Source organism: Solea solea, chromosome 12 (assembly GCF_958295425.1).
Source record: "Solea solea chromosome 12, fSolSol10.1, whole genome shotgun sequence".
Classification (NCBI taxonomy): Eukaryota; Metazoa; Chordata; class Actinopteri; order Pleuronectiformes; family Soleidae; genus Solea; species Solea solea.
The window spans coordinates 10214199-10231709 of record NC_081145.1 but is presented as its reverse complement, the minus strand read 5'-3'; the positions used below and the strand labels follow the sequence as shown (position 1 = coordinate 10231709).

Genomic DNA, 17511 nt, shown 5'->3' with positions numbered 1-17511 from the left:
TAGTTACACAACCAAGTATTATTCATTCAACTCTGCCGTCATTTCTCTCATTATGAAGTTGATCATTTACAATTTCTTTGATGACATAGTTGGTAATGTGTAAATCCAGTGACTACTGTATATGGATGCCATAATTATTTCATATTTAAAGGTCCAGCGTGTAAAATTGAGACCACAGTCACAAGAAACTTTGTAACCGGTTTTCAATGTTTTAATATCATGAGAAAGCGCAGGCGAGATGATCCAGTCAAGACACAGGACCACACACTTGGCGTTTAATCAAACAATTTCAGGGAGGAGATTCCAGGGATTTGGGATCCCACAGAAACTCACGTGATTTAACGTGACTAAAGAATATAAACAGACACGGAGGCGGACTGTCGTGTCTGTGCGATGTTTCGTGCTGAGAAATGCAAAAAAAATGGCTGAGAAGACAGAATCAACTTGGCTTGTACAAGTTATGGTTCTAAAGAAAAGTATGCAACATCCGTTTCCAGGTCAACTCGCTCTCATTGGTTATTGTGGGGTTCTGCTTAAGCCCCAATCACTGTTCAATCTGAACATCAAACATGAATCCTCTGATGCGTCTGATGATGTTAAAATCATGTCTGGTAACCCCTTCGTACTACAGGATCATTTGGCCAGATAATCTGTTCAAATCAACCTGAAATCGATCGGAAGCACCCACGGTTGTCGGAAGGGCCAGATGAGGATTATCCAGGCTTTAGATAAAATTCAACAACAATTGAAGATAACATAATTATATATTTTTTTTGTTTATAAGTGTATAATCCCCTGAATTGTTTAACATTACCCCCAATAGAATCAGGAGCCAGGTCAACTCTATAGAGGCTGCCATTCTGGGCCACAATGGACAAACTTAATCTATTTCTGATGCTATATAGTTTCTCCAACTCACTTGAAGTGGAACAGTGAGGTGAGAGTGTACATGTGCTAAAGTGTGCACACTGTACCTTTAAAATAGTTGCACATTTCACTTTCAAAGATAAACAAATTCCTTTTAGATTCAAGCTCTTGTCACATGAGTTCAATCCTAAACTAACGTACAACCTGAGCTGCAAACTCAGCGATCTGAAACCTGTGAAGTTTGAGAAGTGCTGGGGTTAAAGTACCCCCCACAAAACCAGGGACTTAGAGTAAGTGAGCAGCCAAGACTACAGAGAAGGTGGAACAGGACACTCTGACACTGAGCAGCTGAAGAGCTCAGGCACTTATACAGCAGGTGAGTGGATGATGAGAAGCAGGTGCATGTTATCAGTCCCAAGCTGCCTTTGTGCATCCACACACACACACACACACACACAAACAAACAAACAAAAATACAGGTATAACCAGGTATGAAATGAGGGACCATGACAGATTAATCATTCCAGAATGCTGACTGAACTAATAAAAAACAAAAATCTGACCAGAGAATGAGAGCAGTGCGCAAAAATGTTCATTTACCTGTCACACCACTGTATGCTCCCCTCCACACAGCTGCTGCAGGCGTCTCTGCTGACTAACTCTTTGTGTGAAAAGCACAGGTGATATTCATCTCATTTATGATGCCTCTGTTCAGTTTGTGTAAGGCAGGACAGTGTGAAAGTGAGGCAGCATGCATGGAAGCTAAGTGGAAGTCAGTCATTTAGAAATCGCAAATTTACACCTGTAATTTTCCTACTGTGACCTGTCAATATGGCTCATGTTCAAAGGGCTCATTGGGCTAGGAATGGCCAGACTCAGAAAACAGCATACAAATTAGGATTTTGAATGAATGCTTGTTAATAAGAATAAACACTGCATTTAAATGAATAAAGGAATAGAGGAAAGAATATGACTCACATAGCACATCAATCATGCGGACACCACTTAAATCTTAACAAAATAAAAAAAAAAAACATGCCTGTGTAGTAAACTTGCACAGAAACCATCACCTGGAGAGTCTATGGTTTACTCACACTCACACACTTTACGCCAAACATTTTTATTTTTCTAAACAAGACACTATTTCAATGTAGATTTTTACAGGAGTTAATGCTATTGTTCTGCATGATCAGTTCTCTCATAGTGTAAAGTTTTTGCTGCGTCCATAGTGCTGTCCTCTAATGCAAGTACTAAGAGAACTCACTGCAGAGAATCAAACACTTCTATTTTAACATTTTAACATGGGCAAAGAGTTTGTTCTACCCATCGCAAGGTAATACATTGAACCAGTGGCAGGTTCCATTATAGTATAAGCAGTATTCCCCTTGTAAACATATACTATCGGATGTACTGCACTGTATATACACACACAATCATGTTGTATTCTATAGTATAACCTTGTGAATTCTGATGACAGAACACGCTTGTGTATTTACAGCAAAGTCAACTCATACAACATGAGATTTAAACCTGTTTTGGCCCTAAGTGCTCAAAACATTTAAGAGTATAAAAAACATGTGATTGTTTATTGTGCCATATGGTGTCAACATAAAAATACTTGTGCTTATCAAACAACAGGAAATGATTCCAGTACCAGGCCTAACAATACCACTCCTTACCTCCCTCTGACATTTCTTTCTACTTTTGACAACTGTCCAGCTTTCCTTGCTTTTCCTTTTTCTAATATTCTCCGTGTAGGGATTGTACTCTTGCGTTTACAGCATATAGCGCATGTGTTTTAGTCCTGCTTGTGTTGCCCGTCTCATCAAAACGTCTCCATGTACCACAGCACTGTTCACTGGGCCATTTGGACCACAACTGCTTTCCAAGCTCTGTCTTTGTCAAAATCATGTGCTCCATTGGATGCTTGCTGCTGAGGGAGCAAAACAGGAAAAAAAGGGGGAGAAAAAATGTGGAAAGGGGGGAGGTAGAAAGAAAATACTGAGATAAATGACGTGTGACGAATGAGTGGCACAATCACTTTGCATATATGACAAGCTTGTTGATTTTTAAGACGCAATTTACATGAGCTATAACTGGCGAGTGTAAAACGAGGAACAGGAGTCTGTGTGATGGAAGCATGATGATGAAAATTCCTGCTTTCCTCTCACCTCATAGTAATGGGTCAGTGTGTGCATGCTGTCTTCGCACTCTGGAGCCCCCATGCGGAGCTGACTCTTGTAGGAGGCACAGTGCACCACAGTGGCTGAAGTGAGAATCGCCTGGACCAGCAGCAGCACCATCAGAATGAGCAGGAGGATGTCATAAGATTGCTGGAAACACACACACACACACAGATGAAATCAGATTGATAGCTCTCCAGAATGACAAATAAAAACCTGCTCAGTGCATGCTACACCACACTGACTTCATTAACGCTCACCTTGGCTGTGGGCACATCATGCAGAAAATTTTCGATGAAGCTGATCACACTGCAAGAGAGGAAGCCAGAGGCTGAGAAGAGGAGGGGAGATGTCACACTGCTGATGGCAATCAGCACCTCCACCTGAGAAACAGAGGAAAAACAGGAACTGATAAAAAAGTGGGAGCAGTAAAAAGAGTGCGTACCTTTATAGACCCATAAGAAAAAACAGAAAAAGGAAATACACTGTTCATTCAACTGGGGAATCTATTTTAAAAACCCAACCAAAAGCCTCAAAGCAGCATTTTGGCTCAGAACAATACAGAGATAAACATATGCAGAGGCTGGTAAAAGAGGAAGTCACAGTAGATACTGTGGCTCTGTCTGTTCTGCTATGGTGTTAGAGAGAGATTTTCCATGCTTTTTAACTGGAAAAAACATTGAACAAGTTCGTCAAAGGTCAGTGAGTGAGCCATAGACGACCATTGGGACTATTTTTAAGCAGAAAAATATGTGTTGTCAGCAAAATGTTGTAGAAATGATCTGACATTTAAGCAGTTACATGACACCACCGATACGTAGACTTGACAGCAGACTGTCAGTATCAGTGAGGCAAACAGAATAGGACCCAGTGCAGAACCTTGAGGTACTCCGTAACTAAAAGTGCTGGGTAAGTGATGCCTACAGCAAATGTAAAGTACGAAGAGAACCACTTTGGAGCTGTGCCAGAGAGAATTCAGCTATATTGTTTTATAATGGACTGTGGAATATTGTCTTGTATACTCACCAGACATTTGTTGGGGTATTCTGATACCACGTGGCTTGCAATGGCACTAGGAAAACACTGCAAAAGATTAAAGATCAGACACAAAGCTACCCGATAAGGCCTATGATGGATGACATTTTATTTATCAATCTGATTAACAATCTCTGTCATTATAGAAAACGAGTTTTAGCAGGAAGAACTTACAGCCACAAGGATCCAGAAAAATGTGACAGACAAGTAAGGACCTGGTAACAAAGCATCCATGTTGAGGGCAATGATGCCTCCAAATACAGCAGAGATTCCCACAATCACTTCGATCACCTGTAGAGACACTCTGTTGATTGATAGAAATACATAGCGGAAGGATACGGTGATCATTAAAACAGAAAGCTACTCACAGAATATGCTTTAAGGAGTCGAGTGGGGAACACTGCAGGTGTTATGACCACTGGTCTGTCGTATGTCGCCGACTACAAGACGGATAGAAAGATTGAGAGGAGTTAAAATGCAAGAGCGAAAGCTAAAGGGAGAGAAAGAATGGAGGCATCAGCGATCAATCACTGTCAAAATGCACAATCCCACACAAGTTTGGGCAGCTATTCTTCTTAGGACACAGCATCTTCCATAATTTAGACAGCCTAAATAAAGCACTGTCCCTAACCATAAACAGTTATGGCATAGCCCTAACCATAATCTAACCAATCTAAGTCTTGAACAACCACACACACTCACACACTCACACACACCTTCCTGTGGCAGCAGCAGTCCTCTGCAGAGCGAGCAGACAGGATGACAGTGCTGGCCATCAGCACCTCTAGCAAAAGCATCAAGATGAGGTTAAAGTTGATCTAAGAAGAGACAGAGACGGATCACGAAGACAAACTATTGAAGAAATTAAAACTGAGGAAACACATTTTGAAGAACAATAATCTAATATAGAACCAAATGACTGGTAGCTGGTAGTATTTACATTGACAGCAGACGGGTTCAAGACCAATTTACAGCCAAACCAAACCAGACAGGTGGTTGTTACAGCAAATGTTGACACAAAGACCACTTGGAAATCTGACACCTAGAAAAAAACAAATCATGTTACCTGCATCAGAGCATTGTGAGGATCGGCCAAATTCACTTAAAAATCCATTAAATCACAATTACCTCTTTTGGCCTTTGCTGTGTTTAATGTGTACTCACCGCAACATGTCTGTTCTTGGCAATGGCAAAACTAGCTATGGCTGCTGGGAGGCCCTGTGAAGAAAAAGAAATGGGCAGCTGCATGAATCTCTGAAAATAATGTGGTCGTGGCATTTAGACATGAGAGTCGAGTCTAAACTTTGCTTCTAAACCCATTAAGCTATTAGTGAAGGAAATATCAGCATGAAATAGCCACTCCACTTATTCTTGTAGGATGGTCACTTACAGAGCCGGCAGCACAGCGTAGGTAGTCCATGGCAACAGGAAACACATTTCCCAGGTACAGAGAGAAACCAGATGTAATGAGCAGACTGCCCTGAGGACACAGGTGTGCATGCACATGCAAATACACAAACTCATATATGCATTCAACAGGTACGGTTGAAAAAGAATACTGACGCATGCACACACACACACACATTTAGGACACCTTAAAACTGCAGTGCGTAACTTCACTCTGATGATTAAGACTATCAGCATGACTTTGCCCCGCCTGCCCCTGCACTGCTGGTGTATACACTTAAACGCTCCCTGAGTCAGGTCTGATAGTATTGCTTGACAGAGTCTGTTTTCAGATGAACAGAAGAACAGAGTGTATAAATAACGACGCATGGTTTCGGTTCACAAAGGCAGAATGATAACGTCAAAAAGCAGTGCACTGCAGCTTTAAGATTACATTTACACCATTTTCACGTAACGGATTTGACTTTAACTCTTATTTGATGCCTGCACATCAGCGTTGATCAGGATTCCCTGACAGCAAATGTTTTGGTCCCAATTAGCTCAGAATAAATAGATTTTCTAATTATTTTATTTTTTACATTATTTTTGTTCTATTGCAGAAGCTTGTGCTTGCAGGTTCTCAGGTCTGTGTCAATTCTGTTTGCCCATGACCCGTAGCAGTGGGTGCTTTCTTTGTGGGAACCTGAGCAAATGTGGTGAGAACACAAGACAGTTCTCATGACAATGTCAAGGTCCCACATTAACTCATATACAGACATAGCATTCACTTTCTGCACTGTTTCTACACTCAATATTTTGGGCCATCATTACATTTCCAGAATAATAAAAAGAATAACATCTTTTAGTTCAAACATAGTTCCTGTGTTTCTTCTTGCATGTGGAGGGACAAAACACGATTTCATGTTGCCATCTCACTTAAATTAAAAAGATTGAGGTACCCTCATATTGGAAAACTGTTACCCCAACCCTTGAAATTTGTGTGTGCTGCAGACTTAAAAGGTGAATCCTGTCATGTCCCTCCTGTGTAATTCTCCCTCTCTCACCCCTATGAGGACACTGTAGAGCCAGGCCCTGTAGCTGAAGCAGGGATGCCTCAGAGACTCCGGCTGGGACAGCTGCAGGTCACTGGCCCGCACGTCCACTGTGTAGCTATCCCGTTCATTCCTGTCCCGCTCCCCCCTGTCTGGCCTTCTCTCTGTTCCCCTGTCACTCCGTCGTCCCAGCGTCCCACCACCTCTCTCCAGAGTGGGCATGTGGCTGTAGGTGAACTCGTCTCTGGCTGACAGCTCCTCACACTGCATCCTTGAAAAAAAAGGGTAGATCATTTCAGATAAGTAAGGAAAGGAAACAAAAAAGTACCCCTTTTTGTTTGTTTAGGGGGCTTTCTGACAAAGCCCTCTCTGCCTTTTAACTTCTTTACCTCATGGCTATAGAATCATCAAGACGAGGGCTAACATGATATACTTCAGAATGAAAATGAAAATCTACAACACTGTAATTCAGGAACAAGGAAACTACAAGTACATCAAAATGTACGACAATGAGGCCACATACATGCAGTACGACAAACACAACCCTTCCTTTCTGTCTGCTCTGTCCCTCTTTCACTGCTTGTTTTCACATAAGCACTCACCTGCCGTCGAGTCTCTTGTGGAATCTCCCAGAATACTATCAAAGAAAGGTATCCTTCAGAAACTGTGATCAATCCAAGACGTGAAAAAGAAAAGTTTATTTTTGTACGCAGCTCCTTGTGCTCCCCATCTCTCTTTCTCTCATTTACTCTCACGTTAACCACTCTCTCCTCCTGTTTTCTTCTCTCTCTCTCTTGCTCTCTCTCTCTCCTTTTACACAACGTTTCTTAGAAACTGTTCTGTAAAGTTTTTTTTTGAATCCTTCAAAGCACGGAGTGACAACACATGGCTCTTGTGCTGCCAGCCCACTTTGTGCCAAAGAGAGAGTGTCTGTGCATGACAACAAGGGGAGGACGAAAGGGGCTCGCACTGGGGGCAGAATTCCCGGGGCAAACACCCCTTTTGCCCTCCCATTTGTGCACAGAACACACACATGCACATCGAACCTACTCACAAAACTGAACAATGGACGTTCAGAGCTGCCCGCACGACAACACACAAAGTTGTGTGCTTCAGAAATTCCACCTCATCGCAAAGAGAAACAGAAGCAGCCTCAAAGAAAAAGAAAAAACACACAAATCCCATCATGTGACATGTCAAGCAGTTGGCTTTGTCTTTATATCACTGAATGTGTCTCCCTGCAGAGCTCCCACTCATGACTTCCCCTGTGGTTACTTAGCGCTCCACTTTGCTGATCACAGGCCAGTAAATTAAGATGCCCTGCAGTGCTTTAGAGAAGAAGCAACAGACACATTTCCACGGCTACATCACATGGTCTCTTGTCCAACACAATTACTCTGATGATGGATCATTTCTGCCTCAAACCTGAGTGTCCTAACTGCTCATTCAGGGGTGGATCCTGTTGGATGACGCCATGTTGTGAGTGTGAGTGTGTTCACTGTGTCAGAGTGTACGCATGTACACATGTACTGTATGTGCGCCTCAGGATTCCATTCAGTCTTTTATAGAGTGGAGCATTCCCTGCTCAACATTGTTCCTGGGCAGCGGTAACCATGGCAACTCCTTAACAACTGCTGTCACCCTGTCCCTTCTAATTCTAATTTCTCTCTCTCTCTCTCTCTCTCTCTCTCACACACACACAGCACACACTCAAAAAGGGAAAATCCATTGCAACAGTGTTTTGTACACACACACAAATGTCTTGGCAGGAAGTTAACCCTTTCATAAATATCTTAAAAAAAGTAATTTAGCCAAACAAACCCTGACATTTATGCCACATAAAAAGTACCATGTTTCAACAGCCGGTTGACACAAAGCCTGAGGCAAATTTTTTTTAAAAATAAACATGCTATCATGGAATAATGACTCTCTTGACAGTTACTTAAAACCAATACACAATGGATATGTGCATTAGAAGCACTCACGGAGTTCACATGTTTGTCTTAGGCCTGAAAAGAACAATACTATGATTCTCCAATCACCCTCTGCTGTAAAGTAAGTATGTTTTCCCCTTAGTTTAACATGTTGAAACAGTCTCTAGCCATCTAACATCTCCTTTACACTTTCGCCTCATTTAGTGTTTAGGGCATCAATGACACTCTTCCAGAGTCCACTCTAAAGCTGTTTTTGGACTGTCCCCACTTACTAGTTCCAGGTCAGAGCCTGGTGGGTGATACTGAATGCTAGTTTCCTTAGGGTGTGTTCAATTCAGCCCCACTCCATCCTCAGGATCTGCTCTGCAACTGGCTCCTCCCATCCTGCTCTGTCAGGACACCAGATGTGCTCCTCAGGCAGGTGTTTATCAAGGTCTGCTGCAGTATTTGTGGTTTTCCTCCAGGTATCTGAACCATGACCTAAAATAACAGGCATTTCATCATAATGAGTACAGCACACTAAGAATAGCAAATGTTTGCTAAATTTGTCAGGTTTGGGCCTTCATAAATAGGGGTAGTACAAAAAAATAACATTAAACCTCCCAGAATAATGAAATAATGAATTAGGATATGAAACATAATCATTTCACATCTAACACAAATAACAGATGTCTCCTTGTGGATGTTTTTGAGACAGTATTCTTTATATTAATCTTTATCCAGGAAAGATATATCAAGTCATACATAGAAGTCATGTTGTTTCACAAACCCCCGGAGAACAACTGACAACGTCATGTTCCCAGTTCAGGACTAAACAGGCCTGGAATCTCTCACGCAAAAATGACAACACCATCTGCTACACATTTATATTGACCCATGCTGATGACAAAAAAAATATATTCTCACTCACACATGAAACCAGCTCCTCAGTGTCATCATTGTAACAGTTTAAACGAAAAGTAAAACAAAACCCGAACACAGCCATCCTTCTGACATGCAACATTAAACAACACAAGATATTTAAAACATGAGCTCTTTGTTTTTACAGCGATATCCAGCAACACACACGCACGAGAAAACATCTGTGGATTTATACATTAACTTACATTATCAATAGCTCTGTTATTTATGAACAATATTTACACGGTCGCTGAGGAAGGAAAGGTCCTCATGTCCCAAAGATGCCGAGAGTCAGCTGATGAAAGTTTCCATTTCTCTGTCACATTACAGGTACTTGTCAGTTGTTTTACACGTATGTATGTATGTATGTATTTATGTAATAAAATGCTAAGTGACAAATATACAAATAATTACTCCGTTTAGGTCCAGGTGTTGAAGCAAATATTGACAACATGACGCAGCAGTTCTTCCTCACAGCCAGGAAGCGATACACTGATGGCGCATCACATTATCACACACAGAGCTGCATGTTCTGACTGCAGGTGTTGGACTCTCCTGATCTGAGTTTTCTTGGCTGTGAAACTCGGGGGGGGGGCATCACAATACAGATGTTTACTGGCATATTGTGACGTCGTAATGTTAGTTTGTAGGAGACAGACACCGACAAGGCAGCAGACACACAGACTTGGAACCATCTGTGCTAAGAAAACAAGAAGCATATTAGCGACCGAGACAGAATTTAATAACTGGATACTTCACGAGTCCTGTTTTTTTGTCTTTCACTCGAATTGAGCCGTCAATGAGATGCTTTTCAATAAAGTGTCACGTCTCTGGTGTTGCTCTGTTTAATAATATTCTCTGTTTCTGTGAGGATCGGGAGATCAGACAATGGATCCTTTGGAGGAGGACAGGTGGATAGAGTGGATGCGGGTGGCCAGAGTTTTCTCCAGGTCCTGTAGGATGTCAGCGCCGGGACTGTCTGGAGGTGCGTCGTACAGCAGCAGCTTGAATGGCTCCAACTCGATCAGCATCACCATGTTCTTCAGGAAGAAGCCTTCTATGTAGGAGGCCAGGTCTGGAGCATCGAGAAACTGTAAGGAAAAGGAGCAAAAGGACATTTTGGCACACTGGAAACACTTCTTTCCTCTGCTTTACTGGAGATTTCAAACGTATTCACACCTTAGTGTGGTTGTAGAGCTCCACACAGGTTTCTGTGTTGATGTTCTTGGAGCAGATAATTTCACAGTGTCTCTGCAATGCCTCCAACTGGAAGAACTTGGAGGCAGACAGAAGCTGCGGCAAAAGCACAAGTCATTCATATTAACATGGCATGGACTATTTATATTAGATAAAAAGTGGGCAAGAACTGGGTCAACATCCACAAAAAGCCCAACCTCCATAATGTCAGTGTTCCTGATGTGCAGAGCATCTGCTCCTCCACAGTAGAGATACTGCATCACCAGCTTAAAGGAGAAAAACACACTTTATATATGCTACATAATTTTAAGGAGGAAGTATATATAAAAGGTCTCATGCAATGTGATTATTTTTACCTGGAAAATGTGATATTTAACATTGCTGATTTCGATGCATGTGTTTTCACCACAAGGTCTGTTTGCTAGAAGAGATTTAAACCTTGAACGAATGAAACAAAAGAAAGAAAAAGAGACATGAAATCAAGTCTGTAATTCAGTCTTAGGTATTATAATCATGTTATATCACAGCTAATTAAGTGTGTGGCAGTTTTCTGTATGCACCATGAAGCACAGCACATCCTGTATGAAACAATGATAACGTTTCCTCATTTCATTTTACGACAGCACTGACTGTTTATTGTCAGTGTAACACGACACAAGGGTCTAATAGGCATCCTGTTTTAAGAGGCAGCAAAAAAAAGACTTCATGCACAATATTCACAATATTCTTTCTTCTTGGGAGCGTTCATATGTCACAATATACGACAGTCTGTGTGGACAAGTACCTGCTGGAGGCCGTGAAGAGCAGCACCTTGTGGGCATAGAAAGGCTTCCCCTCCACCAAAAATGTCACGTCTGACATCTCTTTGTTGTTCAAGAAGTGAGGATCTGAAAAAAACATGTGGCCAGAAAAGCTTGATGTTTTCTTTTAAATATAATCACAACACAAATAAAACAATACAAAGAACTACAAAGCCTTATTACCCATTCTGGTACTTTCTTACTATTTCTGTTCAACTCTCTGAACACTAGATGGCATTAAGTGCACTTTAAATACAAAAACTACATCAAAGGCTTTTATGCCTGAATTTTATTTACACTTGTACATGGAATAGATTCTTTAGTAACAAAAAAATGATAAATGATGATCTCACCAAGGCGTGACGACTGCTTCCTCTTGATCTCTACCAGTTTGGGGATGGGGTAAGGGCCATAACACTGGGTGAAGATTGTAGACAGCTGCTGGCTGATCACCTCATTCTGACAAAACGCAAGAAAGAGTCAAGTAAAACATCAGCACTGCTCATCTCTGCTGGTCTGCATGCGCACATATCTTCCAGGGCTTCACACAAGAATAGCACATACCGTCACACTACTTCACCACTCTTCACAAACATCTCTCAGCATTGCAGTGAGAGAGGTTAATCTTCTGCAGGCTTTGATCGGACTAAGCACTGACATATAGATTCAAGCAGATGTTCCCATAAGCCACATAGCCAAGGTTCATTCACACCTTTGAAATTGGATCAGATGAATATCAGGCTTATTTCTGGCACCCCTGTTCCACAAAGACTACTGTAATGGAGAATGAATGTAACTATGTAACGTAGAGTAGATATATAGTATATATATATACACACACATGCATATATATATATATATATATATATATACATATATATATATATATATACACACACACACACATATATATATATATATATATATATATATATATATATATATATATACACACACACACACACACACATATGTATATATATATATATATGATTTTCAATGCCTTGCAAATCTTGCTGGCTCTGAGGATCTGGAACATGAGAGGCATAACATATGAGTGTGCTAAACAGTGAATAGTGAACATGCAATGTATTCACTACCGGTGTGTAAAAAGGATGGGTTTAATAGCAGAGGTCAAATTCACTATCACTAGTTAGTGTGCGTGCAACATAGAACTAATTGTAAGTGTAAAAATTGCAGGCACATTTGAACATTTTCGGTGAAGATTAACTTGTGAAAACAAGAATCTTCATTAAAAAAGGACATTATAAAACACGAGGTCCTGCATATATATAAAAAATGCATACAGGCTCCCCGGCGTGGCAAGATCAAATCAATTTTCAGGTAACTCATGTGAAATATTAATGATTCCCCCAATTCAAAAATTACACCTATAATGATATTAGGTAGATAGAGATAGAGCAATAGATAGATGTGTATATGAGAGCGAGGTATGTAGTATGAGGCATACTACGTGACTCTCTGTGTGTTTTGCTGCAGTGTTTCTTTCTTATTTTAGCAATGACAGCAAACTCATCATGCACGCAGAGCCGTGCTAAACCACAATAAAGAAGACAGAACAAACAGAGACGCCAGATGGGACAATGGTGAGCTGTTTTGGATGTAATATCGTCAACCGAGGGGATCATGAGTGTAAGTAATGAGATAAAGCCCTGACCTAATGAGCCATAGCAGAGAGGAGTGGTGGGCATTTCATAAATCATTATCATTTTTGGTAATTGATACTGAGTGCGCCTATGGGGGTTCTGTCAGTCTGCAGGAAGCCGGTGACCTGACTGCCTAATGATAAGGAAGGAGGGGGAAAATGCCATGGATCAGAACACAGGAGACATTTTGAGAGCAAACGATGAAGACATTATCTCTCGATCAAAATGTAGCTTTGGAAAAAGTCCTAGTCTTCTAACAATGATCCCAGGAGCATGTCATAAAACTCAAAGTGATTCAACAGGTGAGGCAGAGTGCGGTACCTTGCTGGCTCGGAGGATCTGGAACAGGAGAGGCAGGCCGTGTGTGATGAGCTCCTCGGTGTACTCCTCCTCCTCGATGCAGCTGAACTCTTTCAGAAGACCTTGGATCAGAGGTCGGCGGTGCTGTTGGAAACATGTCCGCAGAGACTCCAGCCAGGTGTGCAAAGTCCACGGGACCCCTGGAAGATAGTTACAGAGGTAAACACACACACAAACATGTACCATAAAAACAAAAGGACTAGTTTTGACTAGTTTTGAAGTTGACAAAAAAACTAACCGAGGCTTCTTATATCTATGGTGATGTCCACATGTCCGTGCTCCGAGCTGTGATACATGGCTTCTTTCAAGGCTTTAAGTTTCGCCTTCCCCGCTCGGATCAGGTCGATCTGAGATGGACTTCTACCTTCCAGTTCTGAACCTTCAGCCAGAATCTCCTCCAGGGACAAGACATCTGCTTTCCCTGTCTCTGTGTGGGACAGGAGCTTACGGAACACATTTCTAGAAAAACAAAAGCACAAAAACAGGAGTTTCGTTTGAGTGGTTTGTACAGAATGTTTGATTCTGTGGTTGTGTGTGTACACAGCTGGCTTGCAGAGAGTATGCATGGCCACTCTGGTGATGTTTTAATGAGTTTGTTGTTGTGCAGCCACTGTCAAATATCATGAGTGGCAATATTCTCCAAAACAAATGCAATGATATTGGTAATTGTTTTTTTTGTTAAAGTGAGATGACAGCGATTGAGTTAAAGTCATTACTGTGATAAACCATGGAAAATTTGAAACGACTAGCTTTCATATTAAGTCCTGCATAAATTACAGCTCAATTATCAAGCATAGCTAATAAACAAATCCCATATGCATATCACACGGCGAGAAAAAAATGATCGTAGGCGAATTAAAATATGTCGAAGTAACAAATAAATGTGTTGTGAAATATGAATGATGAGAAGTCAGACGATCACATCAGTGTGTGAAAACAGTGTTTTAAATATAATGGCCCTTGTCAGCCTATATTTCTTTCTATTTGTGGCATTTTGTGAATTTTGGATGACAGATTAATTACTGAGTTGGACGGGTCATGTATAACTCGTTGGCAAATGCGTCTCACAGCACTTGCACAAAAGGGAGATCACACTCCCGCTTCATTACATCTTTATTTTCATAGACGGAGATTAGAGCATTAAAAGTCTAATGACACAAGACTGTTCAGCCACCGAGGTGTCAACTTCAGCGAATATGCTTCCGTTGAGTATTCTTTTGCAAGATTTCATCCTGAATACGCGACGTCATCATCACACTTTTAGAAAATCGATTGCAGCAAATACAAGACAGGACACAACACATGCAAATGCAAGTGCAACAACATTTAACATCTAAATACTGAATAAAAGCAGCTGAATGTAACAGTACATAACAATTCAAAAAAAATAGTAAATCCTTAAAAGGAAGTACAGTATGTCAAATCAATAAGAATAAAATTAAAAACCAAGCATATATTTAAAAGCTTATCGTGCAGAGAATACCTATGCAAGACACCAGACTCGACACCAGCCTGAGCAGGCAGATGTTTGTGTATTCACGTGTGTGTATTCACAATTGAACACGTGTGTGTGTGTGTGTTACTTACCTGTGTCCGTGAGCTGCTGCCAGACTGTAGGAGTTCATGTCTCCCTGTGGTGCCGTGGAGATACCGTTACGGTACATAGTGCCCACCATGGGATCAGCTCCCCGCTCCAGCAGCAAACTCACCAGCTCAAAGTTTCCTGTGCATGAAGAACGATGGGCAAAACTTATACACAAACACACATACACACATTCACAATAAGGTTCAAAGAGAAAGATGAGTGGAGGGGGAAGCAACGCTGGATCATTTGATTTTCATGCGCGCCTCTATTTGTCTTAACTTTCCAGCCCCCAGGATAAATACAGCTCCAGAGTCGTAACTCAGCCAATGATCCTGCTGACAGTCAGGTGTGATTATCAGCTGTTATCAGTTGGACTGGAGGCAGAGTAATGGGGCAAGTCACACCGTGTGTGTCTCTGTACCTGCAGCAGCAGCCAGCTGCAGTGGCGTCTCTGTGTAGTTCTCCATCCCGTCCTGCAGGGATCCCTCCACGTTGGCTTTGGCATCCAGCAGCAGCTGCAGAAGTCGGGAGGGGACACAGAGGGGCATGATGGGAGACAGCGACAGAGAGAGAGAGTCAGTTGGCCAATGCATCAGATTTGAATTTAGGTGATTCAATTTGAGTTTCTATTGTCTAAGGACTGGTTTGTATGCACATTACAAACGTGTAGTTTTGACAAAACATATATGATAATCATTCAACTTTAATTATGTTTACTCTAATAAGTTAAGTTCATTTTGGGGGGAAATGCACATATTTGCTTTCTTGTTTCCTTGTATATTTAAATACTACGACTGTCTTTATAGATTTAATAACAAGCGGTATGCAGCATTTGTGTTATTAAGTTATTATTCTGTTTGGCCTTCATGAGCTGAAACAATGTAACATTATTTGTATGCTGTCAAACAAAACTATCAGTCCTGACTGAGGGAGACTGTGTGTGCATACAGCAGCAGCACGGGGACAATATGCATGTACAGTAGACTGCTCAACGATTGGTTATACTGAGCAGTAAAATTTACTTTTTGTGCACACTTCTTTGTGTTTTTAGTCAGACTGCAACGTGTTTGCAGGGGTCTCACTTGATGAGTTGATCGATCAGTCATTATCAATGTAACTGTAATTTCTTTAAATACACGCAATGACATTTAAAGTCAAATATCATACAAATGACGAGAGTGTGTTAAATGACGCTTTCAGTTCCATTGAGGGAATATATTTTCTGGAAATGAGAAAATATTCCCAACAAGCTCCTTCGTCTCAAAGCTAATGAAAAAATTATGCACATTTAAAATTTAATATCCGGTGAAATTGAGTGTGAAATGATTTCATATTTACTGTGTTAGCAAAACATTTTACAATTGTATTCATTTCTTCATCTTCATTCCTTCTGATGTCCCTGGATATCAAACTGTGGTCACACTCGGCTTAAACATTTTCCATTAGACTTTAACGATTCAAAAATCCAATGGACAGATCAGATCAGGAGGGCAAAGTGAATTAGTTTAATGAGTTCGATAATTAGGCTGCTGTGTTTCCACTCGCTAAATGCAGCCCGATCCATTTGATGAAAAATGCTAATTGTGAAGAAGACAATGTATTTGACACGACTGCTCAGGCGGAAAGACGAACATATTCAAATGTTTCATCACACAAACAACATCTCAATTTATTCTGAAACATGAAAATAAAAAAAAAAAGAGACAGACAGACAGACAGACAGGAGAAAACTCGCAGTGGAGAAACATTATCATCATCACCACCAAGAAGCTTGGATGACAAAAATGACAATGATGACCAACCATGAGCTGAGACACAAGGACAGGTCACGATGACAGAATCACAGATGAGGAAGGACGTCACTACCTGCACCACAGGCACATGTCCGTGTAACACAGCGAATGTGAGCGGCGTCGCCTGCCGCGTTTCGGGAAAGACTGAGGTGTGCTTGTGCACTGAGTTTGGCACCTGGGGAGGGGGACATGGGTGGGTAGGTGGGTAGGAGGGAGAAAGGTGAGGGAGAGACAATTTGAAGCCGTTAAAACTACTGCAAGGCCCAAGGAGCACAAGATAAGCAGTGACAGGGAGGATAAAAGGGAGGACACGAACCTCCACAGGAGAAACTAGAGAAATTAACTTGGAACCCTGGGGCTGCAGAGAACATCCTGTCACTGTGTTCACCTTCTAATGAACACGGTGGATTGATCACTCTACTCATCCTAATGGATTCACTCTGATCTCTTCACCCTTCACAGAGAGTTTGTCTGACAGGACTCTGACCTGACCCATCGCTCTCTCTCGCTCTCTTTCTCTCTCTGGTCAAGCTGAAATGAATGACTATGACCCAAATGAATGAATGCATGACATACATGGAGCACAGTCACACGAACAGAACACAAAGGCAGATGTTTTTCCCAAGGCTGCTCTGGGGATAAAGGGAGTTTGTGGCACAGAAGAGGAACCTGTAGTTAAAATTATCCAGTAACACTGACGCAGCATAGAATTTATAGTTTCATTTGATGAAAAGCTTTGCAGCTTGAATGCA

The 17511-nt window shown here is 41.4% G+C and overlaps 2 protein-coding genes across 5 annotated transcripts in view; both read right to left on the bottom strand.

Annotated features, from left to right (window-relative positions):
• Window positions 1–1968: 1968 nt before the first annotated feature.
• mlc1 (modulator of VRAC current 1) lies at window positions 1969–7684 on the bottom strand. 2 transcript variants are annotated; one of them, XM_058645553.1, is made up of 12 exons: window positions 7126–7684; window positions 6536–6794; window positions 5476–5565; window positions 5250–5303; window positions 5026–5127; window positions 4802–4903; window positions 4454–4525; window positions 4260–4376; window positions 4077–4133; window positions 3311–3433; window positions 3039–3200; window positions 1969–2797 (listed from the first exon to the last, which is right to left on the bottom strand). In XM_058645553.1, the coding sequence occupies exons 2-12, from the start codon at window positions 6791–6793 to the stop codon at window positions 2723–2725; spliced, it is 1212 nt and encodes a 403-aa protein (XP_058501536.1). In that variant the 5' UTR covers window position 6794; window positions 7126–7684; the 3' UTR covers window positions 1969–2722. The 2 variants fall into 2 exon arrangements, with proteins under 2 accessions (XP_058501536.1, XP_058501535.1); XM_058645552.1 differs by having other exon boundaries at window positions 1969–2800; window positions 7126–7683.
• A 1448-nt stretch (window positions 7685–9132) lies between these two features.
• The window catches only part of btbd11b (BTB (POZ) domain containing 11b), a 67124-nt gene continuing 58745 nt past the window's right edge, over window positions 9133–17511 (bottom strand). Inside the window, exons 7-17 of one of the 3 annotated variants that reach the window (XM_058646473.1) lie at window positions 16833–16934; window positions 15388–15481; window positions 14969–15104; window positions 13620–13840; window positions 13343–13521; window positions 11708–11813; window positions 11339–11441; window positions 10911–10992; window positions 10752–10820; window positions 10537–10650; window positions 9134–10448 (exon numbers count right to left, since the gene is read on the bottom strand). In XM_058646473.1, the coding sequence (XP_058502456.1) occupies window positions 10239–10448; window positions 10537–10650; window positions 10752–10820; window positions 10911–10992; window positions 11339–11441; window positions 11708–11813; window positions 13343–13521; window positions 13620–13840; window positions 14969–15104; window positions 15388–15481; window positions 16833–16934 (1416 nt within the window). In that variant the 3' untranslated portion in view covers window positions 9134–10238. Of the gene's footprint in view, window positions 10449–10536; window positions 10651–10751; window positions 10821–10910; window positions 10993–11338; window positions 11442–11707; window positions 11814–13342; window positions 13522–13619; window positions 13841–14968; window positions 15105–15387; window positions 15482–16832; window positions 16935–17511 lie in introns of all 3 variants that reach the window. The other 2 variants (XM_058646475.1, XM_058646474.1) reach the window with 2 other exon arrangements.

Coding starts and splice junctions, on each gene's coding strand:
- mlc1 (XM_058645552.1), bottom strand. CDS start 6,793: ATGCAGTGTGAGGAGCTGTCAGCCAGAGACGAGTTCACCTACAGCCAC. Junction 4,904..5,025: donor TGAACCCGTCTGCTGTCAAT/GTAAATACTACC, acceptor GTCTCTTCTTAG/ATCAACTTTAACCTCATCTT. Junction 4,134..4,259: donor TTTTCTGGATCCTTGTGGCT/GTAAGTTCTTCC, acceptor AATCTTTTGCAG/TGTTTTCCTAGTGCCATTGC.